General features: G+C 46.8%; 1 protein-coding gene across 1 annotated transcript in view; it reads left to right on the forward strand.

The window, feature by feature from the left end:
- The window catches only part of LOC138582763 (rab11 family-interacting protein 4-like), a 100,551-nt gene that overhangs the window by 33,903 nt on the left and 46,577 nt on the right, over window positions 1-20,071 (forward strand). Inside the window, exons 2-4 of the mRNA XM_069654382.1 lie at window positions 10,793-10,932; window positions 18,257-18,367; window positions 19,165-19,252. Coding sequence (XP_069510483.1) covers window positions 10,793-10,932; window positions 18,257-18,367; window positions 19,165-19,252 — 339 coding nt within the window. The remainder of the gene's footprint in view (window positions 1-10,792; window positions 10,933-18,256; window positions 18,368-19,164; window positions 19,253-20,071) is intronic.

Raw genomic sequence — 20,071 nt, forward strand, 5'->3', positions numbered from 1 at the left:
TGTGATCCCTTTCTGTTCTTGATCTGTTGAGACATGAAAAACACTTGCAATCATTGTTGTTAAGTAATTGTACATATCGTCGCTTAATGCTCTTGCTACACTGTGGGCATTAGTTCTTAGCCTAGTTGGAGGAGTCAATGTGGTCCTCCTACATCATCCAGTCGCCAACTCAGGAGGAATTAGATGTTGATCTGAACCAGGCTGATTGCTTGCCATTTGCCTTATAGGCTCTTGAGTAATGTAGCCGCCCCTTTTCAGAGTACGTTTCAGCTTGGCTATGTGCTCCTTCAATAATACGTTTAATCTCTCACAGACATCATTCACCTGTGGGTGATGAGCAGAGAAAAATGTGTTTTATACCCAACCGAAGTGCTATCGGTTAAGTTCATTTATAAAATGTGGTCCTTTGTCACTCTGCAAATACTTTCACCGCTCCCCCCCCCTGCAACCTGGGGAACACCTTGAGTACAAGGAACCTGGCAGCGCACGAGGCATGGACGTGTCGCTATCCATCTAGAAAAAGGACGCACGACGACCAGCATGCATGTGTAGCAGTCGCATATCTGTAACATAGCTACATAATCTGTATGTAGATGCTGAAATGGGCCGTTTGGTCTAGGGATTGCTCCTCTCACTGTTCGCAAAGTGTGCCCTGCAGTACATTTCTGGCACACTTTGCGATTCTCAATTAACTGTGCCACATGTTCCAACAGATTGGTTGAGACTCTCTCTCGAGTCGTGTGTGGCGGGTAGTGACGCTGCTCTAGTGCTTTTCTCAATAATGTTAGAGGCATAACTGACTTTCCAATGCTATCCTTTCTCCTATCCTGTCTCCAAATTTCCTCATTGGGGGATAGAGAACACCCCCACTTTTTACATAAATCCTGTTCCTCTTGTGGAGCTCGTCCTTGTATTTCAATTAAATGGACAATGGATAGCATGTTAAAGCCCTCCTTTGATAACGTGCATCGTTATGTCATTTATTTAACATGGTCTCTGTCCAAACTAGATGTGGGTGGATAATGGGCAACTTTTTTGGCCTCTAAATCTGTTTGTTTAGAATGTGCTGAGCATTTTACGACTGCTAGCATCAATGGGAGACTCATTGCTTGAAGAACACCATTTAATAGGGCTGCATGTTGCACTGGAGTGCTGTCTGTGCAGAGGAAGCCCCTCCTTATCCAGCACAATAAACCGGCATGTACGGTTGACGTCACATGGGCAGAGACAGAGTACATTGTCACTTCTTCATGCTTCAAAACTCTGCCACGCTACTATGAGCGCCACTGATTCTGCAGCCTCTGCTGAATAATTCAAAGACAACCTCATGCTTGTTACTACCTCGAATTCACCTTCTAAATTGAGTTTCACTACCGCTGCTCCTGTATGCCTTTCCCCAGATGTCTAGTCAATTTTTGAAGAGCCTTCAACTAAAACTCCCCCTCTCAAGGCCATTTTTTCTAGCTTGGGGAATCTAGTTCTAACAGTCAGTATACATTGTGCAATCATGTACATAGTCATCCTCTCGTACTGGTTCTGCTATAAATGTTGCTGGATTTACTGTTTTACATTTGACAATTTTAATCGCAGGTTAGAAATGATCACCTTGTACCCCAATGCTCTTTGTGTGATGTATGCACTTTTGGGTTTCTCTAAGATTGAAAACCATGCATGCTCTATAAATAACATTATTGGGCACCCCTTCGTTATACTTCAAGCTTATTCAATTGCAAATGCTGCAGCAGCTAAAGATAGCTCACAGGGAAAGTGGATCTTCATTACTGGATCTAAAATCCCACTCTAATGTGCCCATGCTTTATGTCCAAGCCCTGATGTCTTCTGTCTAAGAACTGCTGTCCTGACCTCTCCATTTAAATGAGAATAAATACATTTCTTCATTATAATCTGGGATCCTCAATACAGGCGCTGTACTGATTGCCTTTTTTAATTCTTCAAAGCCTTCATTCAACTCATCTGTGCATGTTATTGTACTCTTATCTACCTGCGCTTCTTGGAATCCCTATGAAAGCAATTGAATGCATGTACTGTATTCGAAAACCCAGGCCCTGCAATAATTGCATAAACCTAGAAATTGTTGCATTTCCCTCATTGTTTAACAGTTTTAATAATTGCTTCTGCTCTTTCAGGTGTCCCTTTTCTCTCTTCGTGAAAGATCAACTGTCCTATATCCAAGACTTCTTGACAATACTGTAATTTTTCCTTGTCTACTGTATATCCTTTCTCTGAAAGTATGATCATGAGTTTAACTGACTCTTCTCGTCTGTCGTCTGTCTCACTACACACCGAAATGTCATACACATACTGAATTATTGCACTTTTGAGTTGGACATTACCCAAGTCAATCTGGAGGACTCTGTCAAAGATCGAATGGGACTCAAAGTACCGCTGGGGCAATCTAGTATTTTTTAGCTGCATATTTCAATACGAAAATTGTCAAATCCTCTGAGTCTTCATGAAGGGGATTCAAAAAAATGCATTCTTCAAATCGACAACTATGAAATATTTGCCCGGCGATGGGATGTTGCACAATATCTTTGCAGGATTGGGAACTAAAGGAAACTCGGCTTTGACTATATTGTTTAGAGGGCAAAGGCCCTGAATAAATCTCCACAACCCACACCCTTTCCTCATGGAGTACACAGCCGTGTTACAAAATGAGTCTGATGGCACCAATATGCCTTGCTTCATTAAAGTGTAAATGGTCTACAGTATACCTTCATCCACCTCTCTGGACATGGGGTACTGCTTTGCTTGTGGTAAAATAGCTCCTGGTTTTAAATGAATTTTAACTACACCTATCCCTTTTAAATAGCCCCACATCATATGGGCTTGTAGTCCATATAATCTCTGGCACTTTCCCGATGTCTTCCTGTTCTTTTTACCATTCTCTGCGGCATTTCTATATTCTTTACTTTAATTCAATACGGGATACTTAGAGTAGTCCTATCTGAACAATTCTTCATCTGTCCGCCTATATTCTTCACTGAGGGCTATCGCTGTACTCTATCCCCTCCCTTCACCATCTGTCCCATGATTCTCTGACCATTGCTGCTTCCAGTTTTAGGGAAATGATATGCCCATCCTCATTGTACTTGGGGATTTCTGGTCTGAACAGATTCTTCATGTATTCTCAATATCTTACCTTCCTATTTGGGGAAACCATGATAATCGAATAGTCGCTCCATACAAAAACACTTCTGGATCTAAAGGCACCCCTCTTAATGCCATCTGGCCTGTGAAGGCTAGTATAAACTCTCCCACATTCATATAGTGTACCCTGGAGTAGAGCATACTATCCCTTCATCAGTAAACTATATCGTCATGTTAAGCTTTGTCATTAAGTCGCGTCCCAATATATTGACTGGCGTCTGCCTAGAGTATAGTAACGACATTGACATACCATGTTCTCCTGTAGAGATTGGTAATTTCATCTGTAAAAGGAACTAAACTCGTCACCCCAGAAAATCCTTGAGCATTCATGGCATTACCTGACAGTGAGTATTTTCCCTTGTGGACACAAGAACAAGTGGTTCCGGTGTCTACTAAATCGTCACCTTGACCCTTGGTTCCTTTTTGGGGGTCTGGTGTCACTGATCGTACTGAACACATCAAGTCGCTCTGTGGGCTGTCCTACTGTGGATACACATTCATCCCAGTACCCGTGAAAGGATTTCCTCCTATCACAGTCCCACTCATTAATTTGGGTGCAGGTGCCTGTTGTGTTCCTGGGTCGTGCTCCATTGTGGTATGCGTAAGGAAGGCATGGTATCAACAGTACGACAGACACAAAGTGGCCGCAGGGGTGTTTATTGAACTTCAATAAGGGTTTGAAAAACACCTATCTAATCCTAAATCTATACAGATGGGGTAAGCTATGACCATTAAATAGTAACGCACTCCTAGTGGTGTCTGATCAAAATAAAAGGGCCTATACTAATAAACTTATGGCCAATCCTTGCCTCGAAATACAAATGGCGTGGGAAATAGGGTTACGAAAAAAGAGTGTTCACAAAATGATATGTCGGGATGTTCAGGTCGTTGGTCTCCCTTACCCATGTTGTCGGCATAGGATAAGCTGGTACCCTCGAGCACTGCACAGTCTCTGGTTTCTTTAGCAATAGGATACAGTTCATCATTAGCATCAGGGCCTTCTGTGCTCAAGTCTTTTTGCCTCTCAATGGTTCTTCATTCCAAGGGCCTGATGCAACCAAATAAACCAGTTATTTTCCTCTTTCAGATTTTCACAAATATTCAATTTAGTTGCTTCACTATTCACCCCAGATCCACCTCAGCTGACTTCCGATCCCTTTAGCACATTGTTCGTCACCTTGGATCACCCTCATCCAGGCTCAGGTCCTCTTAACACAATGTTCGTAGGATATTTTTTTTCAGGCGACTCCCGCTTCACCCCGGATCTGCCTCAGCTGGGCTCGGATCCCTTTTAACACAATTGGTCTCCCTCGGCCGGGCTCAGATCAATTTTAATTAATGGCAAGTATCGAAGCCTTTCGAATGTGCACAGGGTTTGGCTTGACCTGTTGCAGGACCACTTCAATTTCACAATTCCTTTTTTTGACACCTAGTTGGATACCTAACAGACTTTCGAATGAGCACCTGCGTGGTGCCGGACCACTCTGTCTACGGTATTGTATCAAAGCTTCAAAGTTCAGTCACTCATCTGCTGTTTTAATTCTATTCACATCAATTGCCACATATGCTTCATAAACTGTTCTCTTCAGTTTTCGCCTTGGCTTCCACACAGACCGGACTGCTATCACTCCCCAACTCACTGTCTGTGCTGACTTCACTGGTGCTGCTTTGTTGATAGAGCCAAGGACAGTACCACAGCGGCAAATGATTCTACCTGCCTTGACTATGGATGCAGGAGAGCCCTGTTGCCTCTGACACACAAAGCAGGATTCTTCAGTTTTGATTCCAGGTTTTGCGTTTCCTATTCTCGAAGGCTCCTGAAAGTTATGGTCGTGTGGTGAGAAGGTCAAGGGCACTTCCCGCCTTGCAATTCTCTTCGGTCTTGCCGTCTTTCGCCTTGTATTAAACTGCCATCTTGGAACTGCTGCATACTTATGTGCTTTGTTCAGTGTGCTTTCGTGCTCCACCTTTTATCCTTGTGGGGAAGTGTGATGGAAGTCAGGTGAGTGTAATGTTCAGTAATTGCCTGACCGTTGTGTTGGGACACGTCGAGTATAGGGCTTGGGTGTTAGTTTTATCTCAAAGTGCACAGTGAGCTGTCTGTGAGAAAGTGTTTGTGTTGGAAAGGGGGAAGAGGGGTTGAATTCCTGAGCATCCTACCTGGTAGGATGGGGTAAAAGTGTTACAGGGAAAGGGAAACCGTGTTGCGCCATCCAGTGTCCCACATTCAGGTGATCCTCCAGCACTGATCGCCCCAGGAACTGGATCCAAAAGCCATGGTTGTGTCCTGGCAACCTGGATGACAGATCCCCGGGGACTAGCGGGTGAGACGCCTTCAGGTTTCTCACATACCATAGCTTGCTGTGTCTGTGCTTGCTGCGGTTGTGCCTGTCGTGTTTGCATGGGTACCTGTTGTGGTTGCCCCTGCGGTGATTGCATTTGCAGCAGTGCTGGCTGCATTTGCTGTGATTGTGGTGCATATGTGTGATATCGGGCATAATATTCCTGTGGTTCTGTATTATAATGTGGAGAATAATCCATCCCCACTCTTGGAGCGTGCCACTTCTGTGGCATGCCTCCTTTTGATTCTGCATGTCCTAGCTATGTGTCCCATTCTTGCTCAATTCCAACGTTGTTGTTGCTGTCCACCATTAAATCCTATGAGTTTTGAAATCCACCTCGTCCTACTCTTCTAGGCCCATTCCCTCTTCCTCTTGGCCAAAAATTGTACCCACTCTGGTCTGTGCGATATCCTGTGTTTCTGCTGTCCTAACTGTACCTACTGTGTCACCCCTCCATCATTATTTGTAAATACCGCTCCCTCGATTTTTGGATAGCTTCTTCTGAACTAAATTTGTTTCCTCCCGTTTTCTGTTCTCAGCTTTCTTCTTATTCTTCAACTGCATCAATTTGGCAGTGATGCACAATTGTCAATTGTATTTCTGGCCATGGCTTCGCTTCCATTCCCACTGTTTTTTTTCAATTGCTGTTGAACTGGCTCGGGCAGTCCATGGAACAAAATGTGGAATAACGTTTTATTCCACGGTTCATGAGTCTCCTGCCGCCATTTGGCCTGAATATCTTGAATCTAACCAATAGGATCTTCATCCTCTCGTTCCTAGTCATGACTGCACCCATATTTAATGTGTCTGGGTACTGAACTGTGAGCACCTGTCATACGTCGGCTCTGCAATTCTCAAATGGTGCTCCATCGTGTGTTGTGTTTTGCCCAGTCACACCTGCGTATCCTGCTCATTTCCAAATGTCGTCCGAGCTCTCCACTAGGATAACTACTAGCAGCCCTTTTTGAATCACCTATAGTAAACGTCATTCCTTATCTCATCCTTTCTAACTCATAAATCCATTTTCCTGCAACGAAAGTAAAACCCAGCAATCTCACCTTAAATTGTCTTTATCCATCTGCGGCCATGGTATATATTGTGGTCGTCCCCCTCCCCCTTCTCGGATGATAGGAATTCCTTGTACGCTTTTTCTTTTCCCGCTCTTCTCTCTCCTCTTTCTTAACCCCATCCATGCTCTTATTGTCTAGCTTAAGCAATATGTGTCCTCCCATTCATTCTGTACTATTGTCATTACCTTAGCTTTATACTTCCATTCTCTCATCAGGCTGTTTACTTTCATCGCATGTTCATATATCCCTGCATTCTCTACTCTTTCCTTCTTCCGCGTTCTCCTCACTGCTGTAAGTGGGGGGGGGGCGCACACGTTGGATTAACATAGCCCACCGCTGCTTTTAATTCCTGTAAGGGGTCATAATTCCTCCTCCTCTGTATCTGTGCTCTTCTCTTCAGGCGGGGAAAGGGGAGCCAAAGGCATTCTATCCTCCCCTTTATGCTGATTGCGCATCCACTCCCTATAGGCTGGATCTTCTTTCTCACTCTGGTACATTTTCCAAAGTTCTTAAATGACTAGCCTTTTCTGCAAACTTTTCCCTTATATGTGGGATGCAAATATGTCATCATGTACCGCAGTACATCTTTTGATAGCGAACCCTCCTGAGGCCAGGGCATGAGTGCCTTAGTGGCCATGTCTCAAATCCATTCTGAATGATATTGCTTTATCTTCACTGTGTATCTCGGCAATGTCCTACATAACTGTAAAAGAGGTGGTTCTCCCCCACCCCCATGAAGACAGATCGATCTTGATCGTCAATACTTACCAGAATTCTTTTATTTTTTTATTTGATTCTTTATTTTATCAAATATACCACGCTGGTCAATTGACGCAGGCACCATCAATCGCTGTTTATACTCCCATCGGAATAGATTTTAACTGCTCACTTTTCTATTTCCTCCTTCGTTTACACTTTCTATCCAATTTTATTATATCGTTCCTTTACTATTAGTTTTCTTTATAGGTTACTTTCCTTTGATTTTTTCCCCTCTCTGACGTCATCTCTTGGTCCAAATTTTCACCATTCGCTTTAATTTTTTACTATTGTTTTATATTCATTAGTCTGGCAGAGTGGAGGGATGGAATGGAGACCTGCTGCGCAATGGAGGAAATGGTATACAGGTTGAGAGGATGCCCCACCAAACGGAAATGTATAGACCAGGCCGCAGACTGATAGAGAAGATTACCTAGTGGGTGCACCGGTACCTCTTCCAACGGAATACCAGAGACTAGTGATTGAGCCACGAGGCGTAAGAAAACTGGGAAGAGGGGGTGTGGGGGGCAGAGACTGCCTGGAATGGGATAGATTGAATGTTTGACAATATGATGTGGAGACACCATTTAGTGTTTTTAATTTGTATTAATAAGAGTAAAGAATTACCACGTAGGAGGGGGAGGGAAAGCAGAGGAGGGAGGTCCTATTCCCTGCGCACTTATCACAATGTGGTGTGAGTGGAAGAAGAGGCAACACCTTCACTCCCGACCTATTTCAGGGGAACTGTATTGTATAGGGAGGCCATGATGTTGACAGTCCTGGATTGTAGAAATTACTGCTGGCCCTGTGTGATATTGGAGGGACAGGGCCTTCCTGTCCTTGTTCTGTAGTCCTTTTTCAGGTATGTTCTGTATTGTTTTCTGCCCAGGCGTCCCTAGTGGGACTCCTGGCAGTGCAGCTTTTCCTCTTTTTGGTTTGCTGTACAGACCCTTGGGATACCTTTATGGCCTTCATGGGTTGCGGTACCACCCTTTACCCCCTAGTTTTGTGTGTGTCCGTCCGTCCGACATCACAGGGTATGGGCTGGTGGCAGCTCCATGCTGAATGTGACGGGTGCTCTGAGTATCCTCCATTTTGGGATACCCAGGCCCTGCCATTGGAATCAGTTGATTCCTGATAGGAGACAAGATGGCTCCTGTGGCCTCTTGCTTTCTATTGCCTGTTACCTTTTTCCCCAAAGTTCTGGGAAGCCCTGCATCTGTCCCTTCCCCCTGGCTGGCTGTTGGAAGGTCCATATATGGTATTGTGGGGGAAGTCCAGGCCAGACTGGCTGGAGCCTTACCAGTGACTGTATATTGCGGGTACACCCTTGGGGTGGGACCTGGGTGAATGGAGTGGAAGACCAATATGCACTTCTTGTTATGGGTGTCTAGTTTCTCGTATGTGACACAAAGACTGAGACCGCCCTGCCCGAAAACTGGTATGAATGCAGTGTGGAGTGCTGAATGGCTGAGCACTGGTCCCAATACACATTAGTGTCTGACAGGGAGTAGAATGGCCTGGATGCCTTGTAAACCTGATTTGGCTGCCTTCCCTGCTGAATGCCCTTCTGAGTGATTGGTTGCCTGAGTGTGACCCAACAGATTGAATGAGACGGAACAGTATATCTGGGGGCCTCTCACTGCTAGAAATCAGCTGAAGTCGAAACTGATGCTTAATCTCTGAAGCCGAGCCCGAAGAAGGTTGACTGCTGTTACCTTCCCCGAAATCCGAAGGCTGCCGTGCCGTTGAAACTGATCCAAGAGAGGACCTGGTTAGGAGACCTCTTCCCGAGCTACGACGGACCATCGTGCACTGCTAACCTTCGCCGAAGCTCCCTGGAAGTTAGACCTTCGACAGGCTGCCAACCGGAGACCGGGACCGCCAAGGAGAACGAAGAGAAGCCCCGGACAGCCGTCCACCGTCATCATCCAGGGTTCGCCGGTTTGGTATAACCGCTGGAGGCCCAGTGAAGCTCTGTTACCCAGAAGCGGGAACTGCTTGATGCCGAGCTGCCGACGACCAGAGCCGCAATGCTCCACCTGATTAAGACAATTTGAATCCAAGGACGCTCTCGCCTGCACAGTCGACTGCTTTGTTCCGCTGGAGAAAGTCGCGGCTGAGGAGCATCCACCGGTGGGTTTCCCAACACCCGGTGACCGCAGAGACGCTGACGCCCTTGTTGGGCCAGTTCTTCATAAACTCTTTGTGGCAACGAACGATCGCCATCGAGGTGCACCACACGACTCATCCATGCAGGACGTCCACAAGCATCGAAGCTGCTGCCTCGATGCCGTTGATCACCAGTTCATCGAGGGATCTCAACGATCCGTGGCTCCTGCCTTTTTAAAGGGAGCTGCTCAAGAAGTATCTGTCGACGACCCGATGTCGAACTCTTCTGTACATTAGGGTGGTAAAACCATTTTAGAGGGTAATGAGACTCGTATAAACAAAATATGGACTGGGCTTGTGTTGTATCTTTATTTTACAGGTTGCCCAGGTGAGCGGATCCTCATACAGAACTGTGCCTAGTGGTAGGCACCCAGTATTCTGCCTATTGTTTTAACCAACCTGCTTTCCTCCTATATCTATTGTTGGTTCACTTTATTAACTGATTTGTATGACATTTGAACTCCGTACAGTTGATGCATTTTAATGGAATCAAAGAGTAATTGTGGTACCACATAGAAACTATATATATTTACCATTTTAGATTATCTTGAGCACAAAGTGCGTTATTGTCATTGTGTACTTAACTTGAGTCTATATAAAGAACTGTGCTATCACTAACCTAGTGTGTGGACATTCCTTTTGTAGGTGCTTGGGGACTACAATGTCCTTAAGAACCAGAATCAGCCTGCATCACCACCTGAGAGTTTATGCCTTGATAACTTGTCTATAGCTACCCTATAGAGAATCTAGGCTGGGGTACTCTGTGCTTCCCCTCTGCCATATAGAGCAGGAGTACAGACCCCCTCCAGTCTTTACACCCTAAACATGGAAGGTAACGGATTTCCTTTGTCCTTTTTCCCAAGATAAGTAGGCATGTTGGTGTATTTGATAAGTGTGTGAGGCATCCTTTATGTAACTTAAAGAAAGGACCTGGGCGACGTATGCTTGGTGTTATGCAGAGTAAAATTCAACTTGGTTGTTTGAAACTACTTTATTAGGACCTTGCAGTGGACCTTGCAGTTGGTTTGAAATAATTGGAGTGCCTAAGGTGATCTACAGCCAAATCCATATTGAGTGCTGCAGGGCAACAAATATCTAGTTTACAAAACCTAGCTAAGGTGCTTTGTCAGGACAGTGGACAAAAATTGAGAAATGCACCAAAGCAGGGAATGGGGCATGAGGATACAGTTATGTGCTCATTGTTGAGGTCACAAGTTGGAGATGCAGGGTGATTTATTCCCCTCGCATGAGTTACTGCTGCTAACTACTTCTGTTCTTTAGATCGCTCCTAGTGGCAAGCGCAGCCCAGAAGGTGATGGGCAGGAGGCTGAAACCACAGCAGCAGACTTTGAAGAGAAATTTGCCAATGAGGGACCAGACAAGGGGATAACCAATCCCCTGGAATCGACTCATCTGAATGGGTAAGGAGAACACGTTGGTGCAGTCTAACACATTCTAACATCACTGGCCTCAGCCACTTGTCATGCTTCTTTACTGGCCCCCTACACTTCTTTCCAGAGATGTCGCTGGGGACGGGACGGGGCGGGGTATAGCACCAATTCTTTTGGTTGTAGGTCCGGATAGAAGCTCGGGGTCAACAACCAAAAGGCTAGCTAGCCCCAGGCCCGACATTAGCGTAGCCCCAGGTCTTTTCCACACCTAGCAATACCCCTGCTTCTTTCTATCTCCAGAACAATTTGCATTTCTCTGTCTGTAAGGTTGTCTCTTATAATACAGGTAAGACCTTCCGTGTAAAACACCTATTTAAGACAGTACGTAATTTGTAGGAGTCCAGCCACAAGTGTTAGTTATTACATTATCATTCAATACAAAGGCCAGAAATGCTAGACTTACTTAAGAGAGGCATGCTTGTCAGGGCCGCTAAACTGTGCATGACTGAGTGTGGGGGTGTGTGTGTCCCATGCCCACCACACACATTTAAATGTTAGAGGGAAATAATTGTTGTCTTACTCCTTTTTATTATGGCCTTGAAATCCCAGTCCCAATGGCCCAGTCCCACCCCACGTTATTGTAAATGGGACTAGTGCCCCCGTTTCACAAGAGGACAGACACTCCAATACTGCTTCCTCTATTGGATTTATACAGTGACCAGAGGTGTCCCGAAGATGACCCCCGCCCCTACTTTTGCAATCCATGAGGCAGGCTACAGTCTGGACAACCATTTGACGAGTCACCCCTTAGTCCTCCGGTATGTGTAAGGAAGGCATGGTATCAGACAGTGAAGACAGACAGAAGTGATCACAGTTCAAGAGTATTTATTGAACATTAAATGGGTTGATTGTATGCCTATACAATCCTAAATCTAAAGATGGGAGCAAGCTACAACCATCCAATAATAATAATGCAGTTCTAGTGGAGTCTGTCAAAATAAAAGGGCCTATGCCATTAACCTACTGTCAATCCTTCTAAATACAAATGGTGTGGGAAACAATGTTATGCAAAATGAAAAGTGTTCAAGAAATTATGTCCGGATAGTTGAGCAGATGGCTTCCCTTGCTCACGTTTTCAGCATGGGACAAGGCGGTACATTTTGGCTTCTCGGCCACAAGGATTCCGCTCAAAATATAAAGTAACAGGGCCTTCTGCGCCAAGTCTCTTTACCATTCAGAGTCTCTTGTCACAAAGGGCCTGATGCAACAAACAAACATCAAAGTTCCTTTCTTCTTAGGATTTACACATTCAAGTTCTTAGGTGATTCACTGTTCACCACGGGTCCCCTTTGCCGGGATCACACCCCTCTTTCACAATGTCCGCAACTGGCTTTCTCCCCTGAACCGAATCCAGCAGGGTACTTTTACTGTGTCCCTCCCATGTCCTAAACTGGTCCAGTTTACATGCTTCGGGCATGTTTGTTTCCCACAGGGATTGACCTGTGGGTGGTTGTTCTTCCAGGCTTTGCATTGATGTGAGACAACCATGGCGTATCAACTGTGGGGGGGCCTCTCCCACCAGGTCCTTTCCCATAGAGCACCTGCTTTGGTTCAGCCTCCCACATCCAACCCCTTTCAATAGCTACTTGTGGAAGGCGTGGGGTCCCATGTATCCCCTCATTGGCCACACAGAGCTGTGCTGCCCAATAGTATCTCCGTAGGCAGCATGTCCGTAGGCAAAGGAGTCCCAAACCACCCTCCCATACTGACCTCTGTAGCGTCTTAAAGGCAATGCGTGGTTCTTTCCCCTGGCCAAAGCAGGCTACGTAGGGTACCCTCATCCTGGAAAAGAGTGATACGGGGATCGGACATGGGGTGTTTTGCAGCACATATAGGAATCGCGGGTGCATAAGCATTTTGAGAGTGGCCCTGGCCATTAACGTGAAAGAGAGGGCTTGCCAGTGCAGTGTCCGACGCAACTCAGTCTATCACTAGGTTGAGATTAAGGCAGATGTCCACCAATCCAGGGTTTATGTGGATGCCGAAGTATTTGAAACCCGAGACCGGGACAAGGTATGGGCAGTCTTGGGGAATGGCCCGATTTCGGCCCGATTTCCCCCCCCCCCCTGCAGTGGGAAGAGTGTCAATTTAAGCCAATTAATTTTCAGCCTGCAAAATCTCTGGTATTCCCGCAAAGTTTCCGTTATTATTCGGACTGGGGTCGCATATGTACAGCAGGAGGTCGACGGCATAGAGTGGGGACCATGTCTTGTTCTTCCCCAGGGCCATTTAAACCCCCCCCCCCCCCCTCCATTTCAGAGCAGCTCGCAGCATAATTGCCAAAGGCTCGATGGCAAGAGTGAATAAAAAGTGGGAGAGGGGAAACCCCTGTCGTGTCCCATGCCTTATAGCAAAGCTCATATCCCATTGACCCGCACCACTGCCTCAGGAGAGATGTAGAGCAGGCGCACCCATTCCGAAAGTTGGTTTGGAAGTCCTGGAGTAAGGAGGAAGGACGGACCCCTGCGCTGTCGCTGTGTTACTGATTGTTTAGTTACTTCGTGCAGCCTAGCACATGGTTTGCTTCGGAACCAAAGCTCCAAGGTTCCCAGCGGTAATGGTATGCTTGTGGGTAAGCAAACCTTGTTAGTAGTGGCGCTGGAAATTGGTAATGACCATGGTTGCTGTTGCTAGTAGAAGGACTTCTAGGATGACCATAGTTGTGTACAACACCTTGATTTTTATTTATGGTTGAAGGAAACCATTGTCCTGGCACAGTCCTACGACTCCATTCCTGCCTTGACAAAGACTCAGGTCGAAACGCGTGTTTGCTTTCTCACATGCACCTAGCACACACTGTGCCAGGACAATGTTTTCCTTCAACCACAAATAAAAAATCAAGGTGTTGTACTCAACTATGGTCATCCTTGACGTCGTCCTACTAGCAACAGCAACCATGGTAGTTACCAATTTCCAGCGCTACTACTAACCAGGTTTGCTTACCCACCAGCATACTATTCCAGAAAGTTAACACTGAATCCCATTCACCCCAGAATCTCCCTGAGGGCTGCCCAGGTGACCGAATTGAACGCTTTTTCAAAGTCAATCGCTAGGAGAGCTGCTGGAGCAGCAAGCGTAGAGGAGTTTTTCAATGGCGAACTGGATCCATCATAGGTTCATTTGGGTGGATTTAGAGGACATAAATCTACACTGGTCAGGATGAATGAGTGAACCTAGAACCCCAAGTAAACGGTTGGCCAGAACTCGTACTAGGATCTTAGCTTCTCCATTGATGAGTGATATGGGCCTGTAGGAAGCGCATTCCTCCGGTGGTTTCCTGGGTTTTGGTAGAACCACTATGTGCCCACATTAGGTGCGGGGGGAAGAGTGCCATCTTCTTGCATTGTAAGAAAAGGCAGTGCATCGGTCCAACGGTTGCATCTTTAAGCCTTTTCAGTTCTCCACCGGTAAACCATTGGGCCCATGTGTTTTCCCGGACTGTTGTTCGTGCATCGCTGTCGCCACCTCTTCAGTGATATCTGCCTCTAGTTCAAGTGCCTGCTGTGCCGTGAGGCAGGGTTGTGCTATTAAATCTAAAAACTCAAACGCCCCCGGTTTCTGATTTTCCCGTGGAGGGGTAGATAGTGTTTCATAAAAGGTGGCAAATGGTTCCGCTATGTCGGCGGCTTCCGCAACCAATTCCCCTTGTACGTCTCTTATAGCCCTCGCGTAGCGCTTGCCCTGGTCTCTCCTTTCCAGCCATGCAAGTGCCCTCCTTGCTATATCTCCAGTTTCGTAGATCTTTGACCGCCCAGTGCACCGACCTAGCATTATCTAAGGCCACATTGCGTAGCACTTCACGTGCCATGACCAGTGAAACCTGTGCGGCCCGAGAGCCAGTCGCAAGGAACCCCTCTTCTGATTTGATGGCCAGTGCCGCCGCATTCTCCACCTCTCTAGTGTGTTTAGCCTTTGTGGCCGTTGTTGATGATATTGCTTCCCCTCTCAAAACCGCCTTATAACCCTCCCAGAGTGTGACCAGGCAGTCTCGTTGGCGTCAAGTGTTCAGCTGTTTTCTGGGTTAACCCTTCCATCATGCTGGAGACCCCATGGTAATGTGTTGAGGCTTCACATCGCCATGGGTTTTGTCAGCCCCCTCTTTAGCTCCAGGAGAAGTGGGAGTGATCTGATATCCCCCTGGCTAGGAAGCGCACCGCTAAGAGCCTATGTGAGATGCTCTGGGGGATAAGAAAGTAATTGATACGGGACATGGGGCCATGTGCATTGGAGAAAAAGGAGTATCGCGTGGCAGTTCCATGGAGCATATGCCATGGATCGACTAGTCCCATCACCGTGGCAAAGGAGCACAGCTTGATATTGGGCGTCGGGTTCCTACTTGCAATGTGTGTACGGTGTAGCTCCAGATCCACAACAGGTTCTTTATGTCCTTCGCTGATGCTCCCTTCCACAGAAAATGTCGCGAATAGTATCCGAGGGGTGTTTTCGGAACCATTCGGCACGAAAGAAGAACTGCCCTGTAGAGCGTAGCACATTTTCAAAAGGGGGTAGTTATCAACATCGTGTAAAGAGCTGCTCGTATTCCCATTTGGTGGGCTTATGACTTCGGCCACTGTTGTCAGTCTGACGCAATACGTTTCTTTTTGCTGGGAAGTTTGCCTCCATAGTAGCCTTACAACTATCAGAGGCCCCAGCGATGGCAGCTGGCTGCCCTCTCTCCTCATCACGTGCATATACACTCGCTGGGGCAGGTTTTTCAGAGCAAAGGCTGTAAGGTTTTTTTTTTAATGCGGCTTGCCAAGGCCTTGGCAATGCACTTAGCCGGGCATCTCAGTGAGATTTGTGACGTGTTGGCAGGATGAAGAAAAGAGCCAGGAGAGGCAAAGGACAATGAGGGTGGAGGCAATTTATTCTAGTGCTGTTAGACTATAGCGTAATGAGTGCAACTGCAATGGTGGAATAAAGGATCGCCAGGTGAGGATTAAACCATTTACGAAAAAAATGGGGGGGGCCAAAAGAGTGAGTTAACAGGGAAATACCCTTACTCTATGAACATGATACCACAAAATGTAGGGCAAATGCCAACTTTGATTTTAGTTTGGTTATAACCAAACCACGTCTGATCTCCAAAAACAGGCAATCCACCTGTTTTATGGATAAAACTACTGTGGTTGAGGGCAGAGTTTGTTTGTAAAGGAGACGACCGAGAACTGCTGTGGATTTAGCCACTCGCAGAAAAACAAGGCTGTGAGAGAAGACGGAAAGGGATAGAGTTGAATTTCTAGATATCCCTTCCTCCTACCCAATTCTGTCCCTGTGTAGCGCTGGTGTATCGCCTACAAACGGGAGGCAGGAAAAGAAAGTAAACTAATAACTTCTAGTTGTTGCTAATAACATTCAGCCTTGTTGTAGTCATGCTCCTCAACCACTCTCTTCCACTATGTGTCTGTGTTGGAAGAGACAAATAGCCAGATTCACATACGGTGATGTAGTGGTTGGGTGTGTATGCATCCACTGGGTTATAAAATCTTTAATGACCCAGGGATTGTGTAGCAACCACACACACCGAAGTTTAAAGAGACACCAACACAAATTATAAAAACTCACAAGTTGTGTTACAAACCACATAGAAATGATCCTCACTTCACTATGCGTTTCCCTAGGTGGTGGTCTTACTGCATCTGGTGGAGTGAGGTAAAAAATTGCTTCTATATAGAAAATTGCATTTGTATCTATAGATTGTAGCAATTACTGTCAGGTGGATTGAACCATGTCTCCTTGGCCTCACCTTTAGTTAGCAGTTGTAGTCCACATTGCGGATGTGCCGGTTTCCGTCCCTTCACCATGGACTGAATGCCGAGCGGCCAAGGCGATGCTGCGAAGCCGCGTACCAAGCGTAACACAGCACAACACGCCTGCCTCACTCCGCGAGTGGGCAGGGTTTTTAACTGCTGGCTTCCTCCTGGTACAGAAGCAGTAGCAAGCGTAGAAGGACTCCACCAAGGCTCCACAAGCTCAGACTGCAAGGCCACAGGGTCCAAAACACAGCGCAACACTCCTACCTCACTCCGCCGTTAGTCTTAGGGACTGATCACTTTCACCCTGAAAATGAGCACAAAGTAAGGGAAGTAAAGCGGAAGGCTTTACTTGCATCCAAAAAGTCAGGTCAGCAGTCAAGCAAAAAGGGGTGTCGCATAGAAATCTATAGGGGGGAAAACGGTGAAAAGAAGTCTCTAAATCCTCCCCCGATATTCCGACCCCTGGGCTGGGAGTGACCCCGGCCCACCACACAAAGGAATTGGAGCATTCACATTTAGAGGGGCTATCGAATTCTGGACAGCCATTTCAGATGCGCTCGCAACAGCACTCTGGTCTGGATGTGGTCTCGGGTGTCTGCAGTAGCCTACACTGCATCAAGTGCAAGCAAGTTACAGGAACACGAGTTGTTTTCCCGGGCTGGTCAGAGCCCAGAGGAGAGCAGGGCCATATATGGAAATGTGCGAGAGACCGCCGACGGAGCCACTGAAGTTGGTCTGCAACAATTTGGCCGCCATCCTGGAAAAAAGTGCACAGAAACGCACCTAAAATGTGGTGTTAGAAAAAAGACTGCACTTCTTGCTTGACAATTGCGCTTAAGGTGCAAAGTAAATGGGGCGCTTAACGGTTGGTGGTAGTGCTACCAGTGAAGGGAATTATGGGTCCTTGGAAACCCCTTCACTGACATCCCTGGAGACTGATTAGTGCCCAGCAAATGAGTTGCAGTGATCAGTAAAATTGTAGAGAGAAAAAAAAAAAACGGTCCAAAAAGTGGTCCGGGTCACAAATCGGCCGGCAAGTATGCTGGTGGTCCCGTTGAAAGAGATAAAGATGTTGCTTTTTGGAGCTTTCCCCAACACTTCCTTCCATCAAGAGAACTCTTCAGACTAACTCTCCCACGCCCATGCCTGTGCTGGCGTCTGGCCACGTGCGGGTGCTCACAGCACGTCACTGAAGCATCTGGGTAAGGCCAGACCCAGCCCCAGAATCTCGTGTAAGCTATCCTTCTGTTATGAAGGCGCTGGATGGCACCCACCAGCATCGTAAGTCTCCATATGTCTCTTTGCAGGAATTGGGTACCCATAGGCATTCTCTTCGGGGCCCGCACCAGCTCAGGGAACGTGCACTTCTAGGGTGCAATGGCCATTTTGTTTCCCACCCCCCTTTACACTCTACTCACTCCGCATCAATGGCCACCTACACGTGAATGGAGTTTTGCTAATTATCAGGCGCGCCTGTGCTTCTGTGGAGGGCGCTCGTTACATCATTGGCGTCATGTTTTCTTTTTCTCCTCCTTCAGAAGTTTCCTTGCAGTGTGGCCGGAGACCTTTGACCTCCCGACAATACCAGAGGACCAGTTTGAGGACTTTGGGGAGGCTGACAGCCCCAGTTTCAAAAGGAGTAGTCCCAGGTAAGGGGAGGAGAAGCACGCCCCGCCACCCCAGTAGTTTGTGTAAGAGTGACCACCCCGCTGGTATGGCGACACCTGCTGGCCAGGAGTAATAGGGTTTGCTGCTGCTGCTGCATTGCTAGTGTGAAAACGTCAATTGTTTAACTCATCACTGTATAATTTATTTTTGAATAACACGGAAACCTTTTTGGTGAAACATGGTTAAAAAACATTATGGGGGCAGATGAGAGGGGGTGGGGAGAGTATGGTGGCGGGTAACCCCTCGCCGAAATAAAGTGGGGGTGGGAGAAACCACCTCTTCAAAATCGGCCACATTTCAGATGTTATTTAGGGACACTTCCCATAAAGATGGCTCCACATGGAGGTGCTGAATTGGCACTGCCCCTAGTAGGGAGCGGGGTGGTCAGTTAGAGAGTAAAATCTAGCTTTAAGATGTGGTACTTTCCGACCTGGGCCTCACTGGATCAATGTGTGGTTCATTATACTGTATTTGTATTGTGGCAATCCTCCCAAACTCTCCTTCTCCCTCCCCAAATCCCGATATCTTTTTCTGTTCTCACTAATCCTGCACATCCCCCTCCCTCCCATTAAACATGCCGTTCGATGCCCTGCAGCCTAACCACATCCGAGTGGAAATGTTGGGGCGGATACTGTGACTTGCTATGGAAGTAAAATGGCGCCCACGATTAAGTGACAAACTGCTCTTGAAGCCATACCTGCTGATTGGGGATGGTTGTACAGCTAAAATAACGGGAATAATGGGGTTGGGGTCCCCGCTTTCCTTTCTTGCCTTTCAGAGCCCTGGGCAGCTGGCGGAGCACCTGCGACCTCTCTGGCTTGGATGACGATGGTTCGTGCGCTTCTTGCAGTGAGTCGAGTGAGAAGGCAAGTCTCTAGCGGCACAGGCTGCTGTGCGGACCTAGCGCGCTGTCATTTCAGTCACGCAAGCCTGGTTCCAGGCAGAAGACCATGTACCATGGCCTAAATAGGGAATCAAAAGTGAATTGCCAACTCCTACCCATCCGCTCCTCGCTCCCAGGTCAAGTTACCAAAAAAAAACAGAGTGGTAAATCATACCCCCTCTTCTATCGCTCATGAGGTTTTGGGTGAAACTCTGAACCATTGTCTTTCTGAGACCAAAGTGTCAGTGGTGGTGACGAAAACAAGGTATTCCCATCGCATCAATGTAGTGTTATTTTTTTTTAATTAAGACAGGGATTCCTTGGTCATGATGTCGTCAGTGGTATTGGCTTCCACATGCCAAAATGGTGTTCGCATTTGTATCTTTAATGAATTCAGTGCTTAATACCGGGGCCACTCTCTAAGCGCATGACTGGGATTCGAACATGTGTTCCTTGGCGTTGTCTTGCTTCCAAGAGAAACGTGCTGCCCCCGAGCTATCCTCCCGTCCTTTGTGTTTGAAGCTCTTGGTACAATGGCTTGAAAGCAGTGTTCACCTTCTGGCATCTATAGACGTCCAGGAGGTGGATATCTCCCAGTCAGTGTTCTTTTTTTTTTTTCTTTGCATAGTTGCACAGACTGGACCTAGACTGCCTCATGCCCACCCGTCGCCGTAAAATGTAATCTGTAAGAAATGCATGTCCATAGGGAGGCTGGGAGCCTGGAGGTGAATGGCCAGAATGGGAGTAAGGCGAGTTGCACAAAGTTGTAGGAACTTTTTTTTATTTATTTATTTTTTTTGGT

The sequence above is a fragment of the Ambystoma mexicanum genome, chromosome 3q, assembly GCF_040938575.1.
Source record: "Ambystoma mexicanum isolate Mex_15411 chromosome 3q, UKY_AmexF1_1, whole genome shotgun sequence".
NCBI lineage: Eukaryota > Metazoa > Chordata > Amphibia > Caudata > Ambystomatidae > Ambystoma > Ambystoma mexicanum.